Consider the following 23,741-nt stretch of genomic DNA (forward strand, 5'->3'; position numbering starts at 1 on the left):
AGAATATGTTATGTAACAGATAAAAATTGATGACAGAATAAATTTTGTATAATAGATAATTACGTGATAACTTGGCATGGCATGATATATATGATAACACGCATACATACACTGTAGTTCCTTTACTTAGCACACATACACAGTAGACTGCTAGTAAGTTAAAAGTTAACTTACCTCGATCTCCGCGTTTCTTATAAAACCTTAAGCGCGATCACGAGAAACTGTAATTAGTGATTCTAAAAGTTAGCACTGAATCACTAATAACTTGAAATATGAAAAATACTAACTTAAAGAGTAAAATTTCTATTTTACTCTCTACATGTAGGAAAATGACCGTTTTACCCATAACTTAAGGATTTTGCATACTAACTCTATAAGTCACCAAAATTTACATGCCTCATGTAAATTTTATCCTTAACTCAAATATCAATTTATAAAAATTTAAAACTAATCACAACTATTAAAACTCCATAGGGCCGAAATTCCCATATGCTATTTCTATTGATTTTTGTTTCTAACTTGTTTTGATTAACCTTTTGATCTATGACTTATAAAGATGTGATCTTCAAACCAAACCATCACATGGTTTAAAAAGATATCCTAAAATATATATAAGCTTCTAATTCAAGATCACATGGTTAAAAATTAACCAAAACATAAATTTAGCCAAGAACATCTACACTTTGGCTTATCTGAATATTTCTTTGCATAAAATTTCATATATTTGAAACTAACATCAAATATCTTCAAAATAATAATATAACATGTATATAAGATGCTTATGATCCTCCAATAAAATTATCAAAGTTATTGGAATAGGTTTAGACCACCAAAGAGTTAAACTTTCTCAAAACAGAAACTGTTTTTCCTCTTCCAGTTTCTAAGTTTCTAAATCTAAGAAAATCTTTCATCAATACCTTTAATCATGCAAAACTCCTCAACCAATAGTCATATATACATGTTAACAATACTCCATAAAACTTTCGGACCAATATCTATCCATTAGTTTGGTCAAAAACTCCAAACTATAACATATTCTCCAGTTTATGTTCCAGAATGACCTTTTTATAGTTTACATAATATTGTACTGACCAAATGATCTTCAAATGGAATAAATAAGATATCCACATAAACTAGACTAAAAAAGGAACAACTTATATGAAGGAGACTTTATGATAAAATACTTACAAAAACTTCAAAATGGGCAAGCAAAAGAACTCCTAAAAGTTATGGAAAGTATAAATGAAGATAATTTCTTGGGGAGGGGTGGCTGGAGATACTTATGGATGAGATATGGAAGAGATGAGGCTAGAGTGAGAGTTAAGTGTAGGACTCTCTTACCCGAAATGAGAGTTAAGTGTAGGACTCTCTTACCCGGAGTGAGAGTGGAGTATAGGACTCTCTTACCTAATAATATCTACAAATCAATTCAAGATATTTTTACCCAATAATATCCATAAAATTAGCTTACAATATTTTTATCCAATAATATCCACAAAATTAGTTTAAGATATTTTTATCCAATAATATCTACAGTTTTGAACAGACGTTTTGTCCAAAAATATGAAAAAATGTTATTGCACCATAAGACCTTAAATAATCCTTCGAGTCTAATGGCACAAACCATAATACATTTTGACACTTCTAACTATCTCTAATAATCAAAAACACACTTCTGATACCATAGTAAATAATAACACTAACTATGTAGTTAGATAAAAACCTATACGATTAATGGATTCGTGAAAACTTATGGGGTTTTCACGAGGTTCCTAAAGTTAATAAAAATTTCACAATTGAATTTCTAGCAGGCTATTACACCCTATGCCCCATTTTTCTCCCTACTTAAAACAAAGGCCCTTTTTTATTCTATCTTAGACCTCTTCTTTTGAAAGCTTCTTCACTTCAAGTGACTTAGATTTAGAAGCACTCCCCATTTTCTCATTGTCTTTCCAAGGAACATTGGTTTGCAAGGGTGTAGTAACCGTACTCCTCATTTCCATAGATTGACATCTCTTCATATTAGTGCTCTTTTCTAGGATCTCCGCCATTCTCATAGCTTCTTGAATCTTAAAGGGTTGCTTCAACTTAATTTTCTTGGCTATCTAAGGCTTCAACCCATCCACAAACGTGCCCACAAGGGCCTCTTTGGACCAGCCTCTCACAAGAGTTTGTGGTTGCCTAAACTCCTCGATGTAACTATGCACTTTGCCTTCTTGCCTCAACTTGGCAAGTTGGCCATGGTGGTTAATGGTAGGGGATGGCCCAAATTGCATGAGGAACTCTTTTTCAAAAACCGTCCAACCCAATCTTCTCATTTCCTTCTCATATTGGTCCTGGATCCACCTCTACCACTTACTTGCTTTCCTCTCCAAATAAAAATATGTCGTCGACACCCTCTCATGTCTAGGCACCTCATACGCATGGAAGTAGTGGTCAACCTTGTCAAGACATTTATATGGATCTCCCCCATTAAACTTGGGAAAATCTACATTTGTCCTCTTAGGTCCCCAGTCATAAATCCGGTTTCCCCTTCTATCTTCATGGTGGTCAACATCATACCCTCTCTCATGATGGTCTCTTCTTCTCTCATAATGGCTTCCATGACCATATGGCCTCTTATAACCATGCTCATGCTTAAACCTGGCCTCAAAAATTTCTTCTCTTGGTGGCCTCTCAAGCCTTACATCTTGATACTCTTCTCTTACACTATGAGTTCTAGTGGGTTGGTCAACATTGGGGATCCATCTCTCAACAACGACTCGATTGTTTTCAATTCTACCACCCCTTCTAAACTCATTTTGTGGTAGCTCACGTAAGGACCCCATGACCTTGTCTTGGCCCCATCTACAAGGGTCTCATGCCCTTGTCTATTTGAACTTGGTGGTGGTCTTTGTCCATTAGTTTTCACCATTCTCCTCTCAAGCGCCTCTCAAGGCTTGCATTGGTCTCCCTTTTTAAGGTCTCCACGTCCCTTCTACTCTCCTCAACCGCACGGTTGGTAGCATTTAAGGACATTGTAAATTCCGCCAAGGTAGTCTTGACCTCATTGATGAGGTTTTCATGCCTTAAGCATTGCTTTTCTATGGCCTCTATGCATTCCCGGTTGGAACCACCTTGTTCCTCCTCTTGAACCACAAGACTCATGGCTAGCAATTTGGTGGGTGGGGCTTGCTCTTAGTTCACAAGCCCAACCTTGGGTCCCCCACCTTCAAAGGTGGTCGACCCCTCTTGCACAAAAGGTCTAACCGTGGATGTTCCACCAACTTGTGTGGTTGACCCCTACAATCACACTACTCATTCATCCTTCATAACCCTCAAACTTCGTGCAATCAATAATTCAATCAACAAAAATTTTGGGATCCACGAGAGTCTCCCCCAACCAATTCACAAAGTTTGGATTAACGCGTTGTTTACCTCTTTAGAGAAATGTGAGCTTCTCAAAATAGCCAAGCGAGGTAGCCCTCAATGAAAGCACCAATTAATGTTAGGGATCCTGGTAATGTCCTTAACAGACCATGAGCTTGCCTTGGTGAGGATGATGGCCAAATGACCTTGCCATCTTACTTGGCCTTCCACAAAGGGTTGGTGTTTGGGTGATGAAATGACGAAGATGATGATGTAGTAGTAATAAGGTAGTCTAAGTGATGATTTGGTACGTTTGATGCAATGTGAAATGACTTAATGGTTGCCCTTGATGTTGGTGCCACTTGGATGATGCTTACGGTAGATATGGTGAAGTGTAGCTAGGGTTTTGGGTGGTGGCTAAGGGGGATTACAAAATTGGGAAGTGATGGATTAAGGTTAGACTGTAGCATAGATTGCTCATTGACTTTAGGGATTGACTAAGGTAATATGAGGAATGTAGGATTTGGATATGGTAAGAGGATGAGGTTGGATGGTGTTTGAATGAGTCTAGGGTTATTCCTAGAGTTTAGGGATTTGGAGATGATAGGATTTGAATATGGTAAGCGGATGAGGATCTTTGGTAGGATTTGAAAAGACGGAGATAATTGAGGGAGAATTCCTAAGTTGTAGGAATCTATCAATGAAATATAGGGTTTCGGTTTTGGCAAGTGGAGAGGGTCTTGGTTGACTTGAGTAATTATAAGAATTGAGTGAGTTTAGGGATTGGATTTCCTAAAATATTGGGATTGGAATTTGAGTTTGAATTTGGGAAAGTGGTTGGCTGAATATGGAGATGAAGGGACAGGATGTGATTTGGAAGATGAGATGATGATTTCTAAAATATAGGAATTACTTTGTAGGAATCTAGGTGGTTTCGGTTAGTTGTGAGACTAGATGAAGGGCGGCAAGAGTTGCCAACTAAGGCAAGAGATGTGTATGGAATGATGGGAAGAATTTATGGAAAGTGGCAAACACTTTAGTGGTTGAGAATGAGGGTATTGAAGGATCAAATGAGCAATGGAAGAAAAAACAAGAAGAACAAAATGATGAATACTCAAGAACAAAGTAAAATACTTAAGAACTTAAATGAACAAAAGGTAACAAATCAACTAATGATTCATAGATTACACAATAGTTGAAATAAATCTCATGAATTGATAACTTGATAAAAATAAGGATAACAACAACTTGGATTCACGAATTGCACCAAGTTGCAAAATCAAGATAAATGAATTACACCTATTCACGAATTGCAAGTGTGATCTTCTTTTTGATATTCACGAATTGCATTCAAAAAGCCCAAGTGCCTAGCACCGATTGTTGATCTCCTAAATAAAATAATCCTCCTCTAGGAAATTTGCCAAAAAATGTAAATGCAAAGACTAAGAATCATATTTATAAATATTACAACTTAGAAATTCCCAATAGATCCTTTGAAAAATAAATAATTAAATTAAAATAAATAATAAACAATAACATAATTGGTATGGGCCAAGTTGGCCCTTGGCATGCATGAGCCCATGGATGGCTAAGTTAACTCTTCTCTTCATGGGATCCTACCACATTGCAGCTGGGCCGGTATCTTTCAATTCGATGGGCTGTTGGATTTTGTTTTATGGCAGTTACGTATAGGACAAATGGATAATTTTCACTAAAGAAGTCAGGATACATGACAGAACTTGGCATTTATAAACATGATCTGGAAAGTGGGTGAATGACGTCTATTTTTTCTTTTCTTAGTATATATAGCAGAAACAAGATGTGGTTTTACATTTTATTTTTCTTTTTGTAAACTTCTATATCTGCAGAATCCGGAACCAATTAGAAAAAATACCCGATATCAAGCAAAGACGCTAACGACCAAAAAGTGTATATACGCAATATGTTTTGGACTGAAAATTTCGGTGTAGTTTATTGGTAATTCCTTCTCAAATTTCAATCTTCAGATATATATAGTAAATTCTCGTCATTTTTGCCTCGCTCGGGTCTGAAATTTTTAGCATTGAAAGATGTCTTCCTTTTATTGGGATGTAATGTACGTCAGAGGCCGGAATGGACACCAATCTTGGTAAAAATTTAGGATCATTTTTAATAAACCCATCTTGTAAAATCTCGATCGAGTGTATAAACTCATATATCTTGTAAAATCATCCTAGCAGCTAGTATAATGGTGGAGTGGAGTTTTTTTTTTTTTTGTGTAATTGAACCCAGAATGAACCTAATCTAACGTCCATGACCTTTACTGCATCGCTCTTTCCCTATCTATTTCCTTTGGAATTCCATAAGGAAATTGTTCATCCCCACTTATTTAAAAATATCATCCTTCCGGTTTCCAAATCTTTGACATTGGTTTTCTAGAGGCTTCCCTGTTCATCCCCTGTTTTAGCTATAATCAAAGCTAGAAGGCATAATCTTCCTCTTGTAACAGACTGATTTAAAGCTTCTTTCAACAAGTTGAATTATTGTTTCTATTGTTCCTTGAGTCTGAAGCCCTCCCATAGCTTGGATAATTCTTCTTCAATACTCTCACCTCTAAAGACTGTTGTCTTAGATATAGAAATTCTTTGCCTTAGGAAAGGACTTTCCACCTTACTCTTCATAGAAGCAAAGGACCCTCCCACCCCAAGTGACTTCTTTTCATTCTTTTTGGCAGTTATAAAAGGATGGAGACTCGGAGTTTCATTTCATTTCAGCACAATCATCTTCTTTTTGCTTGCTTATAGCGTATAGCTAGACTCATTCTGTCACTACAGGTAATTTTTTTTTTAATTATGATGTATATTGTTTGATAAACTTACGTAAATTTTAACTTCCAGTTTTGTAAATTCCACTTGAAATATATTTTGTAAATCTTAATTTCGTGCATTTACAACCCAAAAATATCTGGTGCATGCGAAGTAAGCCCAAGATCCCGACTCAAGATCATCAAAAACTAACTTCTCGCCCCCTCGTCAAATAACAAGGAGTCCCATCCACCAAACCCCAAAAAATAATTAAATAATTGTCAATCTTGCTCGTATGAATCATCTGTTTGGTCAGTTGCACAACATGGAGGCATTCTCTAAGATTGTCGATCTTCACTCAAGATATCACCGATTTTAATGCCAGAAAAAGCCTTAAATGTTGTAGCGTGGTGAGAATATGCAAAAACTTGCTTGATCTTCACTAACTTTAAAAGCACCTTAACCACTTATCTACAAAAGTAGACGGCTTTCCAAGTTTTGTTGCTAGCAATAGAAGAATTATATATTCAGTTTGTGGAGTTTGTAAATATATAGTTTGGGATTTTTACTGGTTATTTTGGACGTTGTATCACACAGGCTTCAAATTTGAGTACTCAACGATCGGCAAGTGAATCTGGGGGAAGGTTAGTGTCTACTTTTACTTCTTTTATCGTATGCTAAAGTTCTTTAACTGTAACTATTTTTCACGTACATGATAATTATGAATTTGGTCTTGCTGGGGGAAGTCATCCATCCCACCATTGTTCCTTTCTTTTCTTTTTTTTCATTACTTACATGCTGCTCTGTACTTTTTATTTTCCCTCTTAGAGCATTCACGTTGATATAACAAATTTTGAATAAAATGTCACCTTCTGCCTGCACATTCAAAATTTGTCAAGCTGAGATATCATTCAACAGCCGTATTCATACCAAAACCAGATCACAGAGCTACCATGATTGTAAACTTGAATAAAAATAATCAGATGCCATATTGGAACGTATCGCCAGTGATAAAACAACATGCCACAGCATCACTATAGCCCATAATACATGCATGAAATCTAGAAAGAAATATATTTCCTAGAGAAATACTAGTTGTTCAACTGCAAACCATAAAAACTTTTTCAAAAAAAAAAAATCATGCTGACAACAGAGAAGTGATAAGTCACAAGTACCTTAAAGATGAAACTCAAAAAACAATTTCAAATATTAATCAACATAACCCGCATCTCTCTTTACATGTCATAAAACAACAAAATAATGAAGGAAAACTCACTCATACACAGAGAGGAACAGAGGCTCAACTCCTTAATTATATCCCGAGCTTTGTCACGAGGGCAAAACCACAACCAGCCAACACTTGATTTCCAAACTGCATTTATAAAAGAAAAATTCCCTCGCCACAAACGTGTTTCGTTAAATTATAAAATTAATTTAATAAAATTAAAATTATATCAATTTATATAATTATTTTTTTTAACAAAACCGCTATAAAGCGGTCCAGCTATTTTTATTAAAAGGTAGCGCTCTTATTATGACTTGCCAGGTCAGATATCACACTAAATAAACAATAGATGCCCCCACAGCGAATAACAAACCTAAGTCACTAGAGCCCCTCCCTTCCGTCTCAATTCGATTCCAAACTCACCATCGCTTTCATCGAAGCAGCCCTCACCATCGCGATTCGAAGCTCATCTCTTCCATCTCTTTGCTTCACCGCTCAATAGTTGTTCTCGTTCCACCGCCACCTCCCAGTCTGATGCCGACAGGTTTCCACCGAAATCCATTTCTCACAATCAGTACTCGCTGCGAGACTTGGAATTCTTCCGTCGGAAAATCGTGCGATTCTCTCATGGCAAATCTCGTGGACGAAACCTGGGAAGGTGATAATGTAAGGCCTCAACTCCCTCTCTAATTTTCTCTAATTTTTCTGGTCCGAATTTAGAAATGCTGTGCTTTAGGAGATGGCATCTAAATTTTCTCGTTGAAGGCCTCAACTTAAGGAATTTCAGATTTTCCTTCCACCTGACAGCAACTTCAACTCCCTCTCCTCAACTCCTCTGCTTAAGCCCCTTCACAACAACACCATTCTCAGCATCCTCAACCATCAGATCAATGAATTTAGGCATCAAACATCCACCACAAGCTGCTGTGCAGCAGAATTTCTGCAACAGCAGCTATGGCAGCAGAAAATTTTGTAACCCTCTTGGATCTATCCAGTTTTTTGCCTTTCCGCTTCTATGATGTCTTGAGCCTTTTCCATCCTCATTTTTATCTTCCGTAGAAGGTTGGTTGATAGTAGTTCAAAGAAGTTGAAGAAAACAGCAAAAAGAAACTGCAAACCGAATTATAACAGCAAGCTTTCCTTCCCTCTTCCATGTCTGGATCTTTTATTTTCTCTTTTTCTGTAAAGCAACTCAACCACGAGACAACCAAGATTCTGTCGCGAGAGGGGGCTGTCGTTTTCGGTTTTCCCTGCCACTGTCGCAAGAGGAATCGGGTCCATGGAGATGGCCGAGAGGAAGCGGGACTGTAAGTGACCAAAGAGCTTTCGTGCGAGAGGGGCGAAGTAGATGGCGTGGAATCGGGTGAAGGCGGTCACACCATCACTAAGTTGTGAAGCCTACGTGGTAAGGTGAACTGTTATTTGTGGTTCATAAGTCCAACCGGTCATAACGTTCCGACTGAGAGAAAACCGACTGAGAGAAAACGTTATGCAGTTCTACGTTGTGAAGCCTACGTGGCAACCAACAAAGTGTGGTCTTCGTATAATCACTTTGTTGCTACGCATTCCTACGTTACTCTCAGTCAGAGTATTATTTCTCTGGGCAATGCTACTTTTTATAAGTATGAACAATTTTATTTTTAAAATTATTAAAATATTTTTCTTAAAATAATATTTTTTTTTTTAATAAAAGACGTGCATATAAGTAAAGATTGTAAATAAAATTTTTTTATCTCTTTACAAAATAATATTATGTCAGAAATCAACCTAGACAACAAATCTCAAAAGATATTTAAAATAATAAAATAAAATAAAAATAAAAACACTGCCAAAACTGTTGCAAGAACTGAAAAATGTCCAACCAACCTGAAATGAAAACAACCCATCTTCAACAATACATAGAGGACAACATGTGGTACAAGGAGAGACTTACCACACGAAATCAGCACAAAAAACCAGAGACCAACAACAAACCAACTTAATAAACTGTGCAACAGAGGCGCAGGGGGAAGATATGAACAGTATGCAAGCATAATCATCCAATCTCATCGGCACTCATATTTTAGCTCTACCCAGACAGCCAATTACCTAGTGCGATGAAGAAAATCTCTGGATGAACACTGGTGCTCCCAAATCCTCCTCTAGGGTTGGTGCGCCATTGTGAGGGGAGGCTTGAGGGCTTGGGAACTACCAGTACGATGATGGAGAGTGGGTGAGAAGTGGCTCTTGGTACAAGGGTCGTCTGAATTCGTAAGGGGTTTCACATAGAGATAAAGAAGAGGGACAACAGGTAGTCGACGGCATGACCAATGGGGGGAATTAGAGAGAGAGAGATAGAGATAGAGTAATGGAGATCAAACCGTATAGAGAGAGAGAGTGATAGATGGAAAGAGAGAGGAGGGAAGACGCTTGCTGGTGGAGTAATGACGACGACACGAGGAGGTGACAGAAGAAATTACAAGGAAGAAATAAAGAATGACGAAGAAAGGTAGAAGAAGAGACTCAAGAGAGGAAGTGTGTTATGTCTCCGGCTTATAGTTGGGATTAATTGTGTTTTGGTTTGTTATTATTTAAATGGAAAATGATAATAGTGTCTATTGAACATGTCTATTCATATTTTTTATTTTTTATTTTTCTATTAACTTTTTTTTAATAAAAAATCAAACTTTATTGATAATAAAGATTATAGACGTTTATCAAACCATATGGTTTGAGAAACAAAGTCTAAAATAAAATCCTCCCGAATCTCACAATGCTCAACATTTCATGCATTCTTAGCAAGTTTGTGAGTTGTCATATTATCCTCCCTATGTACATAAGTAAAAGAGCTAAAACAACTCTTAATCAAGTGAGACCTAATCTTGTCCATATCCCTCCATCCAATTGATTCATCAATCAAGGGCTTTAATAGGATGCATCTATGCCAAAGCTACACTAACCTCAGCTTCAGTGATGGTTTAGCTAGGTCTTCATTCATAGAGGGTGTCACTTTGTCAGCAATAGAACATAGAAAATCAGTGGAACCCATCGGCTTTGAACTTGTGAAAAGTTCCTTAAAATAATCAAGAATAATCTTATTTCTCTGCTCACCAAACTGTCATAGCCCATTACCATCTTTAATTCTCACCAAGTTATTCATTTTTTCGCCTTTGAGATGTCTTCATATGGAAATATCTTGAATTTTGGTCCCCTTCCTTTAACCACAACACTTTAAATCTATGCTTCCACATCAATTCATTCATATCTAGCCATTTTTTTAACATCTCGGGCCAAATTAAGCTCCTCTATATTGTCCCCAAAAGAACTAAGATCATGTACCCTTTCGATATGCTTCCTGGCCAAAAATAGTTACTTCTACACATTCCCAAAGCAGTTTCTATTCCATGTGTAGTGGGTTTCCACCTTCCTTTACCATATCCATTACATCCCTCATGCTGTTACCTACATCAACGCACCTCCAAACTCTTTTAATAACACCCTCACAGGTCTTCTCACTAACCCACATGGCTTCAAACTTAAGCTTTTTTTTTTGGTTTGGTGAAACTTCCTTCCCCCTCATCATTAACCCATATTAGGACATGATTCGAGTATGCAATTGATCCATGAGTAACTGAAGTGAAAGGAAATATGTTCAACCAGTGCAAGTTCACCAAAGGTCTATCCAATCTCTCATAAACACAATTAGAACCCCCTATGATTACTCCAAGTAAACTTATGCCCTCTAAACCCCAAATCTTTCAAAGCATAGTCATCTACCATCCCTCAAAATGCATAAATTTTCCATTGAGTCCTTGGATTTCCTCTCCATTTCTCATGATGGTACAATAACTCATTAAAATTCCCTAAACAACCCATGGTTCATCATGCTTCCTACAAAGAATTCTTAGTAATCTCTAGGTTTTAAATCTTTCATTAACAACTGAGTGCCCATAAATCCCAGTTAAAAACCATAACCCCTTGGCAGGCTCATTCTCAATAGCAACATCAATATGATAGTAGGAATAATTCAAAACAGATAAGCAAACATCATTTCCTCCTTTCAACCAATACAATCAACAGCCAAGTAATTCGAAAACCCTAGCTGAAACTTACATACCTCAAATTCACAAGCTGTTAATCTTATTTCCTATAAAAACAAGATCTCCAGAACTTCCCGCTTTACTAAATCGCAAAAGGTCAGAATGCCTTGTGGGTTCCCAAGCCCACGGGAATTCCAACTCAGGGTCTTCATTGATCTCAACAAGGCGATCTAATAGCTTCAGGTTCATGATTGACAGCAACCTCCAAACTAGCCACAACCCCTCTCTACGATTGTCTTATTGCAACACCCTTTGTTTCAAAATGCCCCTTCTCCTTTTTACTTCTAAGAAGGTGAAGCCATTGAGAAGAACCAGATTTAGAAGTTGCCATTTCATGCAAAAATGACAGATGCTTCCACTTTCAGCCATCCGACCCATTGGGTTTCTACTGCAACACACTTTCTAGATTTTCTTCATGGTCTGCCTCCTTTGTATGCACATCAAGTCCACATGATACGAGCCCCTCCACCTTAGGCCAACTTGAAGTCATAGGCCCAATGTCATAAAACTCAGCACAAAGCCTCTGTTTCCATTTCATGTTTCCTTCATGTCCATTTTCCTCTTGAACCATTTGAATAACCTCTACAACTGTCCAAGAGATTTCAGGCCCCTTCTGTAACTGCTTCCCAAAGAAATCCAAAACATGTCCTTCACGTCTCCCCCTTTAACTCCTCTACCCCTAAAATTGTCTCCGCCCTATTCACCAAATTCTTAATCGCAGTTAAAACTAGGACTTTAGAATGGCCAACATCAATTGACTTACTGCAATCTACCAATGAACCACCACTTGCCTCCCTATCTAGTCCTGTTTGAAACATTGACGGCGGCTTTCTAGTCAGTCTGCGAGACTCTTGATTATCCTGGAACCTCCCAGTTTTGAATTTGTCACCAAAATTTGACGCCCGTAGCCAATCACCATACAACAATACCCCTCCTTCCTTCTCCATCTCACGCGAGCCACACTTCTTGTCAATGTGCCCTAGAAGCCCACACCAATAATAGAAGTTGGGTAAACGCTCATAAGAAAATCGGGCCCAGATTGGATCACCCTCCCCTAATGAGAATTTCATACCCCCTCATAAGAGGCTTTCTAATATCAATTGTGACTCTAACCCCTAACTCGCAAATATGCTTCCCAAGCCACCTCACCCTTTTCCACATCTACTTCCTCTACCCGTCTAATTTTTCCACCAACCAGATTACCAATGTACTCATTTTTGGCTCTTAGAAGAAGATCATTAAGGCAGATCCAGAACTGTGCCTCAAAAATTTGAAGTTGATGGACTTGTAGGCTACCATCAACTTCCATCATCAACACCAAGTGTTTGTCAAAAGGCCAAGGGCCTGCACGAACCACCCTTTCTTTGTCATGAGAATCTTCAAACTCTATTACGAATAGAGTGGAGGTGAGATCTCTAAACTGAACACCATGGATTGCATGCCATGCCTTCTTCAATGTGATCTTAAACACCTCTCAGTTATAATGTTTATCGATGAGAAGAGACATAATCAAACACTTGCTGCCACTCCAGATCATATCATCCAATTTATCCAACTTAACCACCACTTTTTCATTCTCCTAATCCATTAAAGACCATCGCTTATACGAACCATGTAAATTATTAGCCATCCTAACAATGAAATGAAATAGAAATTTCACTCCAAGAACCCACACGAGAGACTATACTAGGCAGTAGACACCCCTCCACTCGTCACCAGTAGACACCCCTCATACTTTTTAATAGTTAAGGAAGTGACTATTAGTGAATTTTTAATTTTTTTTATCTTTTTCTTAATTGTTAAGGATGTTTAAAAAATGATTAAATAAAAATAAAAAAGACTCATTTCTAATATGCACATTTAGTAGGAACATTTGGTAGTCATCCTAACATTGTTCTATTTAAATTGGTAGTGTTACTATGTCACTAAAGTTTGCTATTTTGGTGAGCCCCTAGTGCAAATTATATTTTACTTATTTTTTTGTTTTTTATTTTAAACATTTTTAAAATACATTTAGAAGTTTTTTAAAAAATTTAAAAAAATCATCAATACACTTATAATCACTTTATTAACTATTAAGTGAAAAACATTAAAAATAAAATAAAACACGTGAGCGGTCAAATTAAGAGACAAACTTAGGGAGCCTAGTATTATTTTCCTATTCAAATTTAGCCCTATTCAGCCCAATGTTATGTCTAGCTAGTCCAGCCCACAACCCAATAAGTATTCATGAATATTCATGAATGTGGCTTTAGAAAGCTTTACTAGGGTTGTGAGCCAAACTCAATTCATCCCAAATCAATAATTGATTGAATCCACTACTTTTTCAACTTCTTATAAAAAAGTTAAATTTATCTCAATCTACTTCATATATTTCAACTTAAAAAGTTAGAGATAAACTTAAAAAGTTAAACTCATCTTAATCTAAAAAAGTTGACTGGGTCCTATAAAATATTACTATTTATAACTCAACTTAACTCATCTCAACATCCAAATGTAACTAATTTTCATGTTTTTTGCTTGATATCGGGAAAAAAGTCACCAAACTTTAATCCAATAATTTTAGGTTTCTATAAGAGTTCTTCAAGGGTTATGTTACTTTACCATATTATGCATATATATTTTGTGCGGAATTCTTATATTTATCTTTATTATTACTAGTTAATATTTTCATCTATTGATTTCAATTAATAATCGATGATACTGATAAGAGATAGAGACAAAATATGTAAATAAATATCTTCGGAGGATAAATTAATTTCCTTGATAATTCCCATGTACGAATAATGCACATACCGCTTTTGGCATTTGGTATATTTTGAAATTACTCTTTTTTTTAGAACCACAAAACAAAAATTTCTTTACGAATTAAGAAAGGTAGATCAGTACGTAATTTCCTTCAAACCGATAATGGTTTTTTAATTGTGATAATACTAGACATCGAAAATATATTTCATAAATTTTGTGGAATGTTATATATATATCCTTTAGTTATCGCCCAAGTCGGGCTGTTTTGGGTTTGTTTTCTACTCTTATATATAGAAGACTTATTTGTAAGAAAAGTTAAAAGTAAGGTTAAGGTTCGGATTTAGGATTTATGTTCAAATACCATGAGGAAAAATAAATTAACTTACTTATATCCATAACAGGAAAATGAAATACGTGTCATGATGTGATCTCTATATGTTTCAAGTTTCATATAATTACAGATAAAATTCTTAATTGATTTCGACAGATTCAACATGGTGAAGAAAAATATGCTCTCAGGCACAATTGTTCCTGAAGTTCTTAGAAATGACAATTACGCGAGTTGGAGTGCTTGCATTAAAAACTATCTCTTGGCTCAAGATCTTTGGGATATTTTCGAAACAACCACAAAACCTCCAGAACCAGAAGATGGTGTAATGGAATTCAAAGCTTGGAGGAAGAAGAATGCTGCAGCTTTGCATGCAATTCAAATTTCATGTGGGGTGGAAATACTATCTCAGATCAATCATATCAGTTCCGCCAAAACTGTTTGGGATACGTTGCCCAAATTAATGACCCAACTACCATCGAAAGGAGTTAACCCAGTGGCTAAGCTGGGAAACTCATCATATATCCCATCTAGTAATATTCAAGAGGATCGATCAACGATTGCACCTGATCAAAAGGTTGAACCAGGAAGCTCCTCAAATGATCCAGGTCTCTCTCTTTCTGTAATGATTAACTTTACACATATGGACTCAACTCATTTTATTACGTTTGGTTTCATTATAAGAAAACAAGGAAAACTTGACAGGGAGGCAAAACATAATTGATACTTGGAACGCGGACTACTATATGGGGTATATGCCACTACATAATGCTTTGAAAAGTGGTGATTGGAACTCTGCAAAAGAATTCTTTAAGCTCCAACCAAATTCAAAGAGCGCAAAAATTACTACTTTGGGCAAGACCGCTCTTCACGTGTCTGTTGAGGCGGGACATGTCCATATAGTGGAAGCGCTCGTGGATCTAATGTCGGAACATGACTTGGAAGTACAAGACAATTTCGGTGACACAGCTCTAATGGAGACAACATATAGTGGACAGTACAAGATGGCGAAGTGCATGCTTAGAAAGAACAAAAAGTTGGTCAGCATGGGAAAAGCTCTTCAAAATGGGGGCCAACTTCTTCCAGTTGTTATGGCTATTGCAAATGGATATATAAAAATGGCTCGCTATCTTTATTCTCTTACTCCCCTAGAGGATCTATTTCCAGAAAAGGGCTGGAACGGTTCAACACTTTGTACCCAAGCTATATATACCAGAGCCTTGGGTACGTACGTAACAACTTGATCTTCGTCAAACTATATATATATATATCATCTCCACTACAATTATTAATTCTGTGCTTTTTTTTTAATTATTGCTTTATGTACACGCACGGGTACAACACAACGTACAGATATTGCTTTGGATCTAATCCGGCGCTGTCCACGTTTGGTTCTTGCTCCGGACAGAGAAAACTTTAGCCCTCTATACGCATTGGCTTCTATGAAGTACGCATTCCCAAGTGGACATCGTCTCGTGTTTTGGAAACGATGGATCTCCTCTTGTGAGTATACGCCCACTCTTCTTTCTGTTATTCTTTTTCCTCTCTTTTATGAAATTTTATCAAATTGTTCCAGTATTATAATGAGCACACAGCTATGATCGATCATGAGTTTAAACTATTCTTCCAAGGATTACATGCAAGGCGGAATATCACGTACGTTATTTCGAGTACTAAAGTTCACTAAAATTCTAAAATCCTGCTTCTTCTATTTTCGCTACTTTTTTAAATGCTGCAAGATGTATATACGTATATAGATTCGTACGTGACGTAGCACTACGCAAGCATTGCATGCATTCATAATTTGGCTTAAGCTTTTGATAATTACCAATCTTGTGATTCATTGACATTTTTATCTGAAAGGTATACACATTCAATCGGCAAATGGTACAAGTACCAATGACGTTCGGTTGAGAATTCAAGAACACGAGGAACCCCAAAGCAATGCAGTAAAGACTAACAGATCATTGGGTACGTAGTTAAGCTAGGTCTTCGCTTGCAATAAGGATCATATATATTTTGCACGTACAGGTTCATTTCTCTCAAGATCTTGTGGTGTTAATTACTAGCATAGCATAACTATTTTTCTTTCTGCACTGGCAACATGCGATGTGGACATGCTGATATTTCCTTCATAAGTAGATCACAAACAGAAATAAAATCAGGCATAAAATGGTTCATTAAGCTAATATTTAAAAAGTTTCTCATGTTTGGTACGGCACTAAAAATATTTATCGTGGATGGAAATTGGAAGAATGAATTACTCATGCATTGTCTACCCACCTAACATGATTACTCATTTCACCCTAGTTGTCGCCAAAACTTTCGCCATTACGGACGGATGTGCCGGTCCCGGGTGATGCCCCTCACCCAGCCAATTCCAGCCCTCTGAGTTGCACTTGTTTTTCGCATTTTGATGTTGCAAGCTGCCTTTCATGGCTTGGGCAATCTGCATTAATCTTCTAATATATGTACATATATGATTAAATTTCGTTTCTACTTTGTAGTTCGAGCCCTGTTGCGCCGACCATTTTCAAAACTCATTAAACTCTTGGGTACGTAAGTTTCATTGGCCAAATTTATCTAATTTCTTGAACCTTTTTATCCCTTTTTATCCCTTTTTTCTTTGTATTGATTCGTTTGATTAAATTGTCAATTGTGATCGATTGTTGACAAAGATATCGAGCATTTATATGAAATGAAGTTGGTCCATGAGCAATCCCGTCAACTTCTGCATCATATGTGCAAAGAAATCTTAATTTCAAATCAGGAAGGAAGGTCTAAGGGTAACGTTTATCAAGCCATTTTCCGTTCAATCAAGGAAGGGTCTTTTGAGTTTGTTCACGATGTAGTGAAAGCGAATCCGGATCTTCTGTGGACCTTCGATAGCAATTCAAGAAATATATTCTCGTATGCTGTCCTATGCCGCCAAGCTAAAATCTTTAGTCTTATATATGGACTGGATGTGAAGAGCAACATGGTATATGAAAGAGATAACTCTGGCAACAATATATTACATATGGCAGGGATGGCACCAGTTTCCATTATGCTTGATCGCATACCAGGTGCAGCTTTACAAATGCAAAGAGAATTACAATGGTTTAAGGTAATCTTTCTCACTTTCTCTATATATTTATCTTGTTTTTTTTTTTTTTCTTCAGCTCTCTTTATATATTTATCTGATGTACTCTTCTTCATTACTGCAAGCCGTGGCTATTTTAACACAACTAACACGAAATGTGGTGAGGGAAGACATATAAATATATATTATATATAGTAAAAGCAAACAACCGAACTTTAGGTGCAATATATAAGGCATCAAGTCAACCCAGGAATCTCATTGAAAGATAATACATTTAGAGCTAGACTACTATTCTTGGTATTTGGAATTTGAGCACAGCAATTAAATCAAGGATCAAATCTTTATTAGATTGTATTGATTTTGGGGCATGGGTACAACAATATTACTCTTGAAATATATCTCTTAGCACTATGCAAATATGTTATAACTAAGAAATAGGTTAGTGACCTAGCTATTAGCTGGGAGCCTGGGAATATGTATTATATATATATATATATATTAGCTGAGGATATAATGTTAATATTCCTGAACTGCACTCAATATTTTTGGTAAGTAGGATTAGGTGTTTTTTGTTTTGGGTTTTCATTTTCTCGTGTTTTGCAATGGGTTTGATCAGTTTGGGTTATGGTTCTAGCTTTCAGTTTTCTTGTGGGAAAATTAAAAGTACCAATCAATTATTAAAAACGTGAATGGAGTGAAGTTTAGATCCTATATATATTCAATTAGAGTAAGATATTTTATAACTATTTTATAATCTATTTAAATTAAGCCATATGATAGTATCATTTAATTAAAAAACAAAAACTCTTTATTTTAATATCATATTTTACATAGCTTTCTTCAATTTAAAAAAGACTTAATAAAAAAAACTTGTAGGGATAGCATTAATAATTTTCTTTATTTTTCTCCTATTTCATTCACATACATGAATATGCCCTCCACTATATGTTTCATAGAAAGTCATGATTTATTTGAATCTAGCCAATAAAGCTGTAATGCCCCAGTCCCCAAGGGGTCGGAGAGTTAACTCTTATAATCTGAAAACATCTCCAATAACACAACCATATATAATCCAAGGACTCCAAAATAATAAATTCATTTATCCAAACCAAGTGTACTTGTTCTTCCATCAAGATATCGAAGTAAAACCTCAATAAAATTTTAATCCAACACTCATAAATATCCATAACTCAAAACACCAAAACAACATAAATAATAAATCTATCAAATAAAACTCCCCAATAACTACTTATACCCTCTAGCACTTATTCCTCAACGATCATCAAATATTGTTAACAATTCCTACTCTTGGCTCCCAGCTGAAGTATCAAAATTATATGAAAAATATTATGGAGATAAAAGGTCATGAGTTATCGACAACTCAATAAGCAAAAAACATATACTAGGGTGTAAATATGAGCATTTATAGAGTTCAGAATGCAGAACAAAACATTTACCTTTAGAATGCTAAATCAGAACACTTACTTTCAGAATGCAAAACATGTACCAAAATATCTGAGCGAAACTATCATAAACAATCTTACTCAAAAATAATCCTTTGGTATAGCATAAATGATCATCATCATCATATCAGAGTATAAAAAAAAAAAACATATCAGAACAGAGTCCATGTATAACCTCCATGGTAGGGTTGTGCATCTGTGGATAACTAGGCAGAACATAATCACTCTGTCACCAAGGTGTGCACTCAAATAGAGACCACTACTATAACCCATGGTAGGGCCGTATTCACTAGTATAACTCTTGGTTGGACCGTATCTACTATTATTACCCGAGTTGGGCCGTATCCACTATTATAACCCGTGGTACAATTATAACCCGTGGTTAGGCCATATCCACTATTATTACATGTGGTTGGGTCGTACCACTATTATTGTCCATAGTTGGGCCCTAACTGAATAGAGCAACAACAGAATCAAATTCATAATCATAAAGTCATGTCAAAGGTTTTTCAACTTACACATCATATCATAACAAAATACTGAGTAGCTTCAGATCATTTCATAAATTCAACAAAACAAAATCAAAGTATCTTCATCTTAACCACAACAAAATTTTAAGAATCTCATTTTCACTCTTTTTACAAAGTTCATAAACAATATGCAAAAATAAGCTCATGTCTATACTAGCCATGACAAAAGTACTTTCTCCTTCATACATAGTTCATGAATAATGCCAAAACGAATAATTGAGGTTGTTTTTTACAATTCTTTTCGAAACAAAACATGCATATTTAAAACTCAACCTCGCTTTATTTCCTTTTTATGCAAAGTCTAGTATAGAAACTCCACTTACCTGAACTTCTTAGTTTCTTTGAATCTCTTCAAAATAATGTCAAACGAATATCAATAATCACCTATAAAAATTCATGTAACTTGAATAAATCTCCAAACGAACAAATAACCCGTATTTACACTTGAAAAACCTATTTTAATTCTGCAAAGCCTAAAATTCTCTTAACTGTATAAATGCTATCACTTTCTAAATTTCTCAATATTTTCTTGATCGAAAACCTGTTGAAGCACATAATCGAATACATATTTTATTCTACATGAAAAAAGATAGATACAAATAGATATTTTAAAATAATTAAAAATACCCATACTATATTATAGAATAATAGAATACAAATATCATATCCATTCTTTCAAATGTCGTTAAAAGTTTATTCTCTTATCAGAGTTTATAAAAATAATTGGTAGGAATATTCTATTCATTATAATAGACTTAATAATATTTAATAAAGTAATAGTAACTAACACAGTTTAAAATCCTTTAATTTATTTTCTATAAGGAAAACAGTATACTATAAGAGTAGGATTTATAGGCTTGACAAAATACTCCAAACCCGACTTAAATACAGTTTCAAATAAAAACTAAATCCATCTCAAGAGAAACACAAGTTCAAAACTTTCAAAGTTCGCTTAGCAACTAAGGGACAAATCTGTATTTAGAAATTAAAAGCCTGCCCTACAGCTAAAAATACTAGGGTTACTAAAAAATACATCACAGGCAGCAAAACTTACCATGGACCCTGGCCTTGAGGAGGTGGTATCCATGAGGGTGCAGCTTCGTGGGAGGTTTCAGTGTGGACAAACCGACAGTGGGGTTACCTTCAGTGGTGCACGGCTGGAGTGGTGAACTCTTAAGGAGTTTGGGAGGCTGAGGTTCCGTGTGTGGAGTTTCACTGAAGGTTGCGGCTTGAAGTTTATTCCCCGAGCAGAGATAATAGCATGCAAATATATGGAACAAAAGAAAAACCCTAGGAAAAAAGACGTGCACGAGGAAAACGATGTGCTTGACGTGGGGTCAGAAGGAAAATCTCATGTACTTGGCTTTTTCCTTAGTTTTGAGTTTCGAACCTCAAAAAAAATAACTTGCTCCTCAAACCTTGACCCATAAAAAGATTCTACCCAAACCCAAAAATAATTAAAGATTTAAAATTACTTAGCAAGCCCAATAAAATTATTCAATAACCGCCAAAAAAAAAAAAAGATTTTTTTTTGCTCATAGTCCAATGTAACAATGCTCATAAATTTCAATTGGGCTTTTCATCCGTATAAACCGAAAAATATTTTTAGAAAGTAGTTGGGTATTGGACTCGGGTGTTACAAAAGCTTTGGCAATGAAGCTATTAATTAAGGTTTTATTTGATTTTCCTTTATTAATTACATGATAAAGTCCTTGGTTACTGTCATTGATTGATTTTTACTTCAATATATATTTTGGTAAACTACTATCTTTAATTTGTGTTACATATGTAGGAGGTCGAGAGTATTGTCCTTCCAAAGGTCAAGGAAGTTGTAAACAATAAAGGTATGACTCCACGAGAGTTGTTTACAGAAAACCACAAGGACTTGATGGAAAAGGGTGAGAAATGGATGAAGGATACAACAACTTCTTGCACAGTGGTAGCCGCTCTGATTCTTACTATCATGTTTGCTGCAGCCTTTACCGTTCCAGGAGGCAACAATCAAGACGGCTTGCCAATATTCTTCAACAAAAAATTGTTTAAGCTCTTTCTAATATCTGATTCTTTATCACTATTTTCCTCTGCATCTTCTGTATTAATGTTCTTGGGAATCCTCACATCACGTTATGCAGAAGAAGACTTCTTTAAATCCTTGCCCACAAAGATGATAATAGGCCTTTCAACTCTTTTCTTCTCCATTGCAACCATGATGATAGCTTTTTCTGCAGGTCTTTTACTTATGCTACATGAAGAATCATGGATGGTTGTTCCTGTCATATCTTTGGCTAGTGTTCCTGTCACCCTCTTCGTGTTGATGCAATTCCCCCTTCTTGTAGACATGTATATTTCAACTTATGGACCCGGCATCTTTGATAGGAAAATGAAACGGTGGTTGTAACTTTATCCAAATGACCTAAAGACGTTCAATCAACGATTGAAGCATTGATATTATGTATATTTACCAAATGCACAAAGTACTTGTAGAATGTTATTGAAGTTTTTCAAAACAATTGGAATGCTATTGAAAATTCTCATAACATTTTCTTCAATGCCTAATGTATTAAATCTTCTCCTGATCAACTACACATGACACAAGAATGGTATAGATCAATTGATTATAATTTTGAATCTTGAATGGAACATTTGATTATATTTTTGCATCCTATAGAGTCATAAATATTTATTTTAAATAATTTTTAAATATATTATATTTAACATGATGCATATCATTATATTATAACAATTGATCAAATGCCTCATTTTAAACTTTTATCTAAGACCTCAATTTGTAGTGAACCGCCCCCGGTGCTATGATAAACTTTAAATTTGTAGCCCTCCTTTATGATCTATTCCATCATAGTTGAAAAGTTTTATCTTTTATCTAAATATATCAAAATTAACAAAAAGAAAAAAGGAATTTTCTTTAAAAAGAAAAAAATCAAAGAGAAATAGAAGACCTTGGCCACCTTGGAGTGGCCGAACATGAATCAAAATTCACCCAAACATATTAACACCAACACTAGTGATTTTCTCAGCAAACTCGATTGAAAATTCTCAACTTAGTGAAAATCCACATAATTAATTTTCTAATATACCTATTCAAATTAAGGTTGTAATTGTTTCGAGTTCCAACAAGTAGCTAGTAGGCAGACTATAATCATGAGGATTCAAACAACATCAATAGTATTAGGATCATAGTTTTCTCTCATCCTTCTAAATATCTAAGATATTCTTATTAATGAATTAAAAATCACATTGTTAAAATAATACTTACATAATAGATTACAATTTCTATAACGCTCGTGTACTTGTAGTGAGACTTTTAGAAAAATAGTTTTAGAAAAAGAGATGGGAATTATTGATCCTTTAAAAACTTTTTCCTTCATTCCCTAAGAAAATATGTTGTTGCTCTTCCCTTGGGCCATGTCTATCCTGCTGCTTCTTTATCCCTTTGTCCCTGGAAGGAGAAAGACATACATAAAAACTAAAGTGAGTCGAATACTCAGTAAGTATTACTCCATACAGTCAAAATCTACTAACGCAAGTTTTTAGTCATGCATTCACATTTAGCTACATACTTTACATAAAACAAACATTTCATTTAAAATATTACAAGATGAGGTTTTTTATTTTTTATTTTTAAAAAGGTTTTCATTTCATAAAACATTCTCACACCTTGGACATACATGCATTCATTCATTTTTTTCACTTTCCTCTGACTGGTACACACTATTACGCCTTGTGTGTTTGGAGTTAGTGGTATTTTGGATTTGATTTCGCCCGTGACTACTGGTTGGGAATCCCTCAGTCAGGGGGTAGCACTAGGTGCACCACTAGTGCTACTACCCGGCATTACAATTTGCCCAGTCCTTTGGTACCCATTCATTCAGTCATGGCCGTTACGTATTTTCATATATTAAACATTCAATCTTTTCATTCATTCATTCAATCGTTTTCTTTCATTCATTCTTTTCAGTCCATTCATTTCATAAACATCATTTTAAAGCATAGCTTAAATCTCAACATTTAAAGCATCCTTTAAAATCATAAACATGAGCATCATCGTAAACATCAGTTCATAGCATCCTTAAACATCGGTTCATGGCATTGTTTAAAAATCCATTTCATAGCCTTGGTTAAAATCCTTTTCATAGC

At 35.6% G+C, this 23,741-nt stretch overlaps 1 protein-coding gene across 1 annotated transcript; it reads left to right on the top strand.

Moving 5' to 3' along the window:
- Window positions 1–6,089: 6,089 nt before the first annotated feature.
- Window positions 6,090–22,120, top strand: LOC122314556. The gene is made up of 9 exons (XM_043130155.1): window positions 6,090–6,161; window positions 6,729–6,775; window positions 14,671–15,119; window positions 15,217–15,735; window positions 15,865–16,014; window positions 16,375–16,482; window positions 17,019–17,066; window positions 17,190–17,617; window positions 21,379–22,120. The coding sequence occupies exons 3-9, from the start codon at window positions 14,678–14,680 to the stop codon at window positions 21,982–21,984; spliced, it is 2,301 nt and encodes a 766-aa protein (XP_042986089.1). The 5' UTR covers window positions 6,090–6,161; window positions 6,729–6,775; window positions 14,671–14,677; the 3' UTR covers window positions 21,985–22,120.
- Window positions 22,121–23,741: the final 1,621 nt, after the last annotated feature.

This window comes from Carya illinoinensis, chromosome 1, assembly GCF_018687715.1.
Source record: "Carya illinoinensis cultivar Pawnee chromosome 1, C.illinoinensisPawnee_v1, whole genome shotgun sequence".
Lineage (NCBI taxonomy): Eukaryota > Viridiplantae > Streptophyta > Magnoliopsida > Fagales > Juglandaceae > Carya > Carya illinoinensis.

What these genes read in the sequence shown, in the direction of transcription:
- LOC122314556 (XM_043130155.1), top strand. Translation starts at nt 14,678, where the DNA reads ATGGTGAAGAAAAATATGCTCTCAGGCACAATTGTTCCTGAAGTTCTT. An exon ending in GAAACGATGGATCTCCTCTT is followed by an intron (nt 16,015 to 16,374) that starts GTGAGTATACGC and finishes TTTATCTGAAAG; the next exon opens with GTATACACATTCAATCGGCA. An exon ending in AAAACTCATTAAACTCTTGG is followed by an intron (nt 17,067 to 17,189) that starts GTACGTAAGTTT and finishes TTGTTGACAAAG; the next exon opens with ATATCGAGCATTTATATGAA.